We start from the raw sequence: 8,923 nt of genomic DNA, 5'->3' as shown, positions 1-8,923 counted from the left end.
TCTCACATTTGATGATGGACCACAGGTTCTCAATGGGGTTCAGATCAGGTGAACAAGGAGGCCATGTCATTAGTTTTTCTTCTTTTATACCCTTTCTTGCCAGCCACGCTGTGGAGTACTTGGACGCGTGTGATGGAGCATTGTCCTGCATGGAAATCATGTTTTTCTTGAAGGATGCAGACTTCTTCCTGTACCACTGCTTGAAGAAGGTGTCTTCCAGAAACTGTCAGTAGGACTGGGAGTTGAGCTCAACTCCATCCTCAACCCGAAAAGGCCCCACAAGCTCATCTTTGATGATACCAGCCCAAACCAGTACTCCACCTCCACCTTGCTGGCGTCTGAGTCGGACTGGAGCTCTCTGCCCTTTACCAATCCAGCCACGGGCCCATCCATCTGGCCCATCAAGACTCACTCTCATTTCATCAGTCCATAAAACCTTAGAAAAACCAGTCTTGAGATATTTCTTGGCCCAGTCTTGACGTTTCAGCTTGTGTCTTGTTCAGTGGTGGTCGTCTTTCAGCCTTTCTTACCTTGGCCATGTCTCTGAGTATTGCACACCTTGTGCTTTTGGGCACTCCAGTGATGTTGCAGCTCTGAAATATGGCCAAACTGGTGGCAAGTGGCATCTTGGCAGCTGCACGCTTGACTTTTCTCAGTTCATGGGCAGTTATTTTGCGCCTTGGTTTTTCCACACGCTTCTTGCGACCCTGTTGACTATTTTGAATGAAACGCTTGATTGTTCGATGATCACGCTTCAGAAGCTTTGCAATTTTGAGACTGCTGCATCCCTCTGCAAGATATCTCACTATTTTTGACTTTTCTGAGCCTGTCAAGTCCTTCTTTTGACCCATTTTGCCAAAGGAAAGGACGTTGCCTAATAATTATGCACACCTGATATAGGGTGTTGATGTCATTAGACCACACCCCTTCTCATTACAGAGATGCACATCACCTAATATGCTTAATTGGTAGTAGGCTTTCGAGCCTATACAGCTTGGAGTAAGACAACATGCATGAAGAGGATGATGTGGACAAAATACTCATTTGCCTAATAATTCTGCACTCCCTGTAGTTACTTTGAAAGTAACGGGTAACTTGAAGTAACTGAGTTACTTTTGATAGAAATAACTAGTAATGTGACTAAGTTATTAATTTAAAGTAACTTACCCAACACTGATGATGATGTTGGAATCAGGACTGGTTGTAAGAGCATCTGTGTTAAATGTAGAAGTTCACTCTGACGCCTCTGCCTTTCTAAATGGAGGGACAGTAACTGTGTGTGTATATGTAAAAATGTAAAATCTGCAGATAGTCAGAATAACAGCAACAGCATTTTGTCTCTATCAGCCATTGTAGAAATTCATCTCATGTAAACAATAATGTGGCGATGTAAGGAAGAGGACTCCCTTACTATATTTATTTATATTATCTGTATAGCACTTTAGAGCACACCTTTCACTTTATTAAAAGCACCTTATCAAGCACTTTATTTAGCATTGCACTTTAAGCATGGATTTGCACACAAGAAGGTTAAATATTTATTGACTATTTATTGGGAATTTTAAAATCACTTGGTAGCCTTATTTCAGATCCTGCACAGCTGCTCCTCATCAAGGAATGTGGTGGTTGTCTGTCAGGAGAGAAGAATGGTGATTGAGATAGTTATTAAGGTTTACCAGTAAGGAAAACTAATGCAAGTGTGTGTGAAATCTAGGGATAAAAGTGGTGCAAATGAGTGTAAGATAATGATTACTCACCTTTCTTGCCTGTGTCCTCTTCAAGGTGTTTGGGCAAATGTTTCCCTGGGGGTCCAGACACCATTTAAAGGTTCCGGGAGAGGCCATTGGTAAAGAGAGTGTGGTGAATCTTTTTGTGCTTGGGTTTCTGGGTTTTTATAATATTGGGTTTGGTGTAACATTAAAGTGTGAAATATTTATTAATATGTAAATGTGAAAATGTATTTATTTATTCTTATTGATATATTGGATACTGTGGTGGAAGGTTGGGATTTAAGAATTTACCTGAGAGTGGAATAATGGTTAAGTCTGTGACAGCTGAACATATTTAAGGCTGCCAGTTGTCATTAGAGGTGGATTTTTTTGTGCTGTGAAGAAGCTCGACAAATTAATTGTTGTAAGGAGAGCTGTATAGCAAATAAATACTTTGTTCCACTACACTTGCCTCGGTCCATCTCACTGTGTTTCCAGCCGCTAAGGGCCGCCCTGTTACAGGCGAACAGCGTGACGTCAAAAAAGGCACACACCTTTGATGTTGCGTGGCGAACTCCATATTCCTTTTCCACACAAAAACACAAAAAACGGGTTTTCAAAAATCTCCACCCTGGCAGGAGTTTTTAACAATCTCAATTTTCGGTGATTATGTGTGGACAAAAGGCCTAAATGCATAGAAAAACTGCGTTTTCAAAAATACCTGTGTAGTTGTGGATGTGCCAGGGGGGATTTTCTTGTAAAACAAAGGGGGGTCTAGCAAAAAAAATTTGGGAACCACTGGATTAACTTACTTAGACTTAGATCCTCTCGCGCCGATCGGCGCATTGGGCGACAAGTGGACGCCATCAAACCCGGTCCATCGCAGCAGTTGTTGCTTCATCACATGACAGTTCGACCGAGCGTAAATCTTCAAGGAAAGTGACTGTGAAGGTTCTCAGTCATCCAGGTCATCGTAGTCTAAGGAGCTTGGAAAGAAAAACGTTTGGACTTCTTTAAGTTGCTTGAAGACGTTTCACCTCTCATCCGAGAAGCTTCTTCAATTCTAAGGTCAAATGGTGGAGAGTCCCAGATATAAACCTAGTGGGAGTTTCCCCCCACAGAGGGACAAAGAACCCCCTGATGATCCTCTAATCGCCTGAGCCAAGGTGTGAAACTGGGTGTGGGTCCCAATCAGCCAGAGTTTCGGGTGAGTTCATTGTGAAACCTGGCCCCACCTTATCATGCGAATTCCTGAGGTCAGATGGCCCAGGATGTGAGTGGGCGTTAAGGCGTCTGGGAAGGATCTCAAAACTGGATTATAGATGGCAGAGAGTTGGTGTCGTAAGCCCCGCCTCTGTTCAAAGATGGTCGCTCACAGTGGACATAGATGCTTCTTTCACTCCTCTTTCAAACCATCTGTCCTCTCTGTCCAAAATGTGAACATTGGCATCCTCGAAAGAGTGACCTTTGACCTTTAGATGCAGATGGACTGCTGAGTCTTGTCCTGTGGAGGTGGCTCTTCTATGTTGTACCATGCGCTTGTGAAGTGGCTGTTTGGTCTCTCCAATGTAGAGGTCTGGGCATTCCTCGCTGCACTGTACAGCATACACCACATTGTTAAGACTGTGTTTTGGAGTTTTGTCTTTGTGATGAACCAGTTTGTGTCTGAGCGTGTTGCTGGGTCTCCCTCGCTGGTGTCAGACACCAGCGAGGGAGGATAAGGACTTCAAGGAAAGTCCTCCTCCATGTAGAGCAGGGCGATATGGCCAAAAATATTTATCACGATATATATTTGAAAATTTGCGATAACGATATAACTGACGATATAATTGATGCGAGACAAAATACAACTCCACAACATTACTAGCGCAAAAAGACAACCTTCCATTTATTTTCACTTAAACAAGAAGCTGGTTTTTATGTACATTAAAGCTTTATAAAAATGTAACAGTGCAAATGCAAATTCCTTGCTGAAAGTTTAACCAAAAGGCATTTCCAGTAGAAATGGGCTGACATATCCTGAGCATAACCATGTATAATATCCACTGAAGTTAAAAAGAGGTGCTTTGCAACATTAAACTGCAGTGTGCAGTACGTATTTTTCGGACCATAAGGTGCACGGGATTATACGGCACATTAAGCAAAACAAAGCAGTCAGATAAATCAAACTTTATTAAACTCATTCTTCTTGCTTCCTCCACTTCTGTACCATTGATTCATTAATGTTGAATTCTCTGGCAGCTGCTCTATTCCCATGTTGTTGCAGTATATTAATGACTAACCTCGTATTGTGGATGGATTATCTCAGTTGTTCTCCTGACTGAAGTTTGGTCCGTTTACAGCATCCTGCCATGCGATTGCATTTGTCTTTAACTATCAGGAACCTTAACGTTAACTTTTATAGGTGGAAAAGTGTTAGTGTTCGTCCTCCAGCTTCACTGTTTATGTTATGCTAACATAGCTGTGTCGCTAGCGATCACGTAGCACATCAATATATACCAGCTAGCCCAACTTCAGTAACCCTACAAACGTCACTGCTGTTTAGTTTCCTGTCTTCATTTATGTTGGAAGTGATAGCAGAGCTGTACGTTTGATTTTTTTCAGAAATCTCTCAGTCAGAACATGGTATGTCATGCTTAGGTAACTAGCGAAACTAGCGAGCTAACTTCCGCTAGCTTCCTGCTAACTTCTAACTCCGTTAAATGTAATACATTTTGTTTTCATGGATGCCTGGAAGTTAAACTTCATAGTTACACCTGGTAAAGCAGCAATGCTGATCGTTTTATTAAAGATGAAAGAATTTAGACAGTTTTTAACTCTCAGTGATGCTGCAGTGTTCGTTTGACCTGAAGTATACGGAGTTTAGGACCCAGATTACTTCCAGATTTAAGAGCATCTTAATCCGACAAATATGACAATAACGACGGCCGCTTGTATGTTCTGCAAAAAAATGTGCTTTGTCGTGTATCTGACGGACAAACACCAAACCAGTTCCACATCACTGAAGTTGCACCATTTTTACAAACCAATTCTGGTTCATCTGTTTCACTCAACAATCGGCCATGTGCGTATGAAAACAAAGGCACTGCGCATGCGCGTTTTACTCATATTCTATCGCGATATTTCATTTTCCTATCGTTGCCTAACATTATACCGGTATTACCGTGAACGGTATAATATGGCCCAGCCCTACCTCCATGTTATTTTGGGTCTTCCTCGTCGTCTCTTTCCATTCTTCCGGTTGAGAGAGAAATGAACCCTGGATTAATGCAATTGCAAATTGTGCCTTGTTCTCAGTTGAACAGCAAGGGGAGGGTGATAGCTCAGATGAAGAGATGAACAACAGAGCTTCAGAGAAACACAACATACTGATATTCACTGTGAAGCTTTGAGTGGAAAAAGACAGAAAAACAGAAAAACAACATGTGGATCCTGGAGCTTCCATCTTTAAAGGACTGAAGAGGAAGAAGTTTACAATCATTTAGAAGAGTTTAAAACATCAACTGATTGAATCCATGAATCTGAAAACGTGTTTCTGCGTGAAAGAGACAGACATGTACAGACTGAACTATCTATCCAACAGTCAGAGTGTTTCTCTAACAGGACGACACTCTTTACACTCCACTCAGCACAGGGACACTGAGGAACCAGGATAGAACCAAAACCCAGGATAAAGAGTTTGAGTGAATGTGGTGTTGAAGGTGTGGAGGTGGATCAGAGTGTCAGAGGAGACTCTGTAGAAGGACAGAGTTCCAGCAGGACAGTCCACATACACTGCTACTCTGTTAGAGACAGAGGAGGAGGAGGAGATAAATGTTGTTCTGTTATTGTGCCTGAGAGACTGAGGACCATCATCAGAGCAGCTCAGAGTCCAGGACTGAGGATTCCATCCGAACACGCAGTCTTTACTGTTTCCTTTCCTTCTGATTCTTCTGTAACTCACTGATATATGAACACATCCTCTCCACTCGACCTCCCAGTAACAGCGACCAGTCAGACCATTTGTGCACAGCAGCTGATGATAAACATCAAATCTGTCTGGATGATCAGGATACGACTGAACCTCCTCCACATGTGTCACCTTCCTGTTGTTGTCAGACAGTTGGAGCTTTGTGTTCACTGTGTTTGTGTCGATTGAGAGTTGACAGGAATCTGATGGAGAGAACAAACACAATCCAGCTGCAGTTATTGATCCATCATCTGTTCATTGATTGACACTTTGATGACTCCTGACATCAGAGATGTGAATGTGTGCTGCTTTGTTTTCATGAATCCCTTTAAAAACACACTTACACTTCCTCAGACCTGGTGTCAACCATTGTTCTCCAGCAGGCTCCACCCTGAAAGGAGGAGGGGGGTCAGAGCAGCACAGTCAGCATGCACACATGGACATTACATGGCTCTCATACACAGACTGATAGACACTGATAAAGGAACAGTCCAACATTTTCACAAATACACTGCTGATGATTTGGACTGATCCTGGATCTGTCAGTGCACCACTGTATTGACTGAAATGTGACTGATTCAAACTGTGACCTTCATTATCTTTATATTCCTCTTCTGCTTAGCTGGAAAAGACACCTCTCTGCCTTTGCTGCCAGCTGTTTTCCATCTCTTTGTGTCAGTGTGGTTACTGTTCAGTGGTGTACAAAAGTTTTGAGAGTGAGAAAGAGTGATCAGATGAATTTCAAAGTCCCTCTTCGCCATGTAAACTAACCCCCCCCCTAGAAAAAAACCACAATTCCACTGCTTTCCATCACTGCCATAATAGGACCTGCTGAGATCCTCTTATTAACACAGGTGAGAATGTTGACGAGCACAAGGCTGGAGATCATTATGTTATGCTGATCAAGTTAGAATAGCGCAATGGAATTGTTAAAATGTGGGTGAGGTCAGTGGCGGTCCTAGCCTGTTTGGTGCCCTGGGCGAACACTCCCTTTGGCGCACCCCCCAACAACACACACACACACACACACACACACACACACACACACACAAAACATATTAAGGATTGTACATTAACATAAAACTGTTGTCGGAACCATACTGAATTTCACCAGAGAAAAACACACACACATATGAAGAGAGAGAGACTATGCATAGTATGCAAACGGCTACCAAACAGCCATCATAATTCGTCATACAACGAGAACAGGACAAATCAACAATTGACAATGACTAATTAATATTAAAATCTGTAACATAATGTATTGTTTGGAGTTTAGTCTGTTACGGTTGCTATTTTTTACCATTTCTTCTTGGAGCAACTGTAACCCACATTATTTCCTTAGGGATTAATAAAGTATTCTGATTCTGATTGTTTCAGGATGACCTGCCATTATCCAGTGACACATCTGCTTACCTGCATCTTTTGCTCATTTCTCCTCCTCTTTTCTCTTTTTTCTAAACTGAGGACCTGATGGCTTTGAACTTTTCTTGTCCATCTTCCATTGGTTTTAATTTTGCACTCCAGTATGAACACCCATCCCCCAACCCGAGGATCACCACAACATAACCTAATAAACCTACACCTTAGTTCACAGATTCACTTTGTCTAAGGTGTATTTCTGAGATTTAAGACAACCCAGGATTCAAATCATGAATACACAATGGGCTTGGATTTAAAACATTATGAATGAAATGTGCTCTATTTGGAAGCAGCAGGCCCCGCCCCTTTCAACGGGTTGTGTGAGACTTTAAATCATCAAACTGTAAATTTTAAATTGTTATTGATCCTTTACCCCCGAGTCCTAAAGTGTAGATTTATTTTCTTACTCTTCTTATATATATTGTTTGTTTACTTGCACTGCTGTAACTGGAGCCTCGTCGTCTCGTCTCTCTATATGCTGGACTGTCTGTAGCAGAGATGACAATAAAGTTTACTTTGACTTCAGCAGCGCGCAGGCGCACCGAGGGCTCTCGTGCTCACTTTTCGTGTATAGAATTTCGAAAAAAACATCGGTGCAAAATACAAGTCTGTATCATGATGTCTGGTGTTTTCGTGTTTGTTGGTTTGTTTTTATTTTTTTTTATTTTGTTAGTTGGTTATTAGATGCTGCTCCAGCTGGTCAGAGAATCCCCCACCGCCCCGCCCTCTCCTCCCTGTGCCGCAAGCAGCAGGCGCACCTCGCAAACGGAGGGTGCCCTTACTCCCAGCAAATGGGCGATAGAAAACCAATCGCTGCCTATGCCATTCCCGATGTGCGCTGGCATGACGTCAGGGCAGCATGAGTATGAGCATTTTTTTTTTTTTTGCCGATGCCCGTGATGCCGCCCCCCACCACGATGCCGCCCCGGGCAACCGCCCGTGTCGCCCGTATCTAAAACCGCTACTGGGTGAGGTTTGAAATCATTGTGGTTAATCATGGTTAACACTGCATCCACAGTGAGGTGAAGACTTTTGGAGGATGGCCTGGTATCAGGAACAGCAGCAAAGAAACCACTTCTCCCCTCGCCCCCAAAAGTATGAGGGACAGACTGATGTTCTGCAAAAAAGTACAGCGAGTGGACTGCTGAGGGGTAAAGTCATTTTCTCTGATGGTTTGGGGCATCTGGGAAAAAGGATTGTCCAGAGAAGAAAAGGTGAGCACTACCATCAGTCCTGTCTCACGCGAACAGCAAAGCATCCTGAGAACGTTCATGGGTGGAGCTGCTTTTCAGTGAGTGGTCTCACTTACGATTTTGCTGAAAAACACAGCCATGAATAAAGAATAGTACCAAAACATCCACCGACACAAATTCTTCTAACCATACACGAACAGTTTGGTGACAAACAATGCCTTGTCCAGCATGATGGGGCACCATGCTATAAGGCCAAAGTCATAACTAAGTGGCTTCAGGAACAAAACATTGACATTTGGATCCATGGCCAGGAAACTCCCCAGAGCTTAATCCAATTGAAAACTTGTAGTCAGTCCTCAAGAAGCAGGTGGACAAACAAAACCCAACTAATTCTGACAAACTCCAAACATTTATTATGAAAGAATGGGGAGCCATCAGTCAGGACTTGGGCCAGAAGCTGATTGACAGAGGTCTTGAAATAGAATCACCGGCACTGCAAATACACACTCTTTGTATAAACTTTATGTAATTGTCAATAAAAGCCTATGTACTTTGATACATCACAGAAACAACTGTCACAAAGATCTAAAAACACTGAAGCAGCAAACTTTGTGAAAACTAATATTTATGTCATTTTCAAAACTTTTGGC

At 42.6% G+C, this 8,923-nt stretch overlaps 1 protein-coding gene across 2 annotated transcripts in view; it reads right to left on the bottom strand.

Annotated features, from left to right (window-relative positions):
* Positions 1 to 5,149: 5,149 nt before the first annotated feature.
* Positions 5,150 to 8,923, bottom strand: part of LOC146708579 (NLR family CARD domain-containing protein 3-like) — a 13,421-nt gene continuing 9,647 nt past the window's right edge. For both annotated transcript variants that reach the window (XM_085460573.1, XM_085460574.1), the window contains exons 7-8: positions 6,003 to 6,049; positions 5,150 to 5,861 (exon numbers count right to left, since the gene is read on the bottom strand). In XM_085460573.1, the coding sequence (XP_085316699.1) occupies positions 5,335 to 5,861; positions 6,003 to 6,049 (574 nt within the window). In that variant the 3' untranslated portion in view covers positions 5,150 to 5,334. The remainder of the gene's footprint in view (positions 5,862 to 6,002; positions 6,050 to 8,923) is intronic.

The sequence above is a fragment of the Copadichromis virginalis genome, linkage group LG6 (genome assembly GCF_057382275.1).
Source record: "Copadichromis virginalis isolate Kocher_CV1m ecotype Utaka linkage group LG6, C_Virginalis_male_GT1.1, whole genome shotgun sequence".
In the NCBI taxonomy this organism is placed as follows: domain Eukaryota; kingdom Metazoa; phylum Chordata; class Actinopteri; order Cichliformes; family Cichlidae; genus Copadichromis; species Copadichromis virginalis.
Note: the sequence above shows the minus strand (reverse complement) of the source record. Positions and strands in the feature narration are given on the sequence as shown.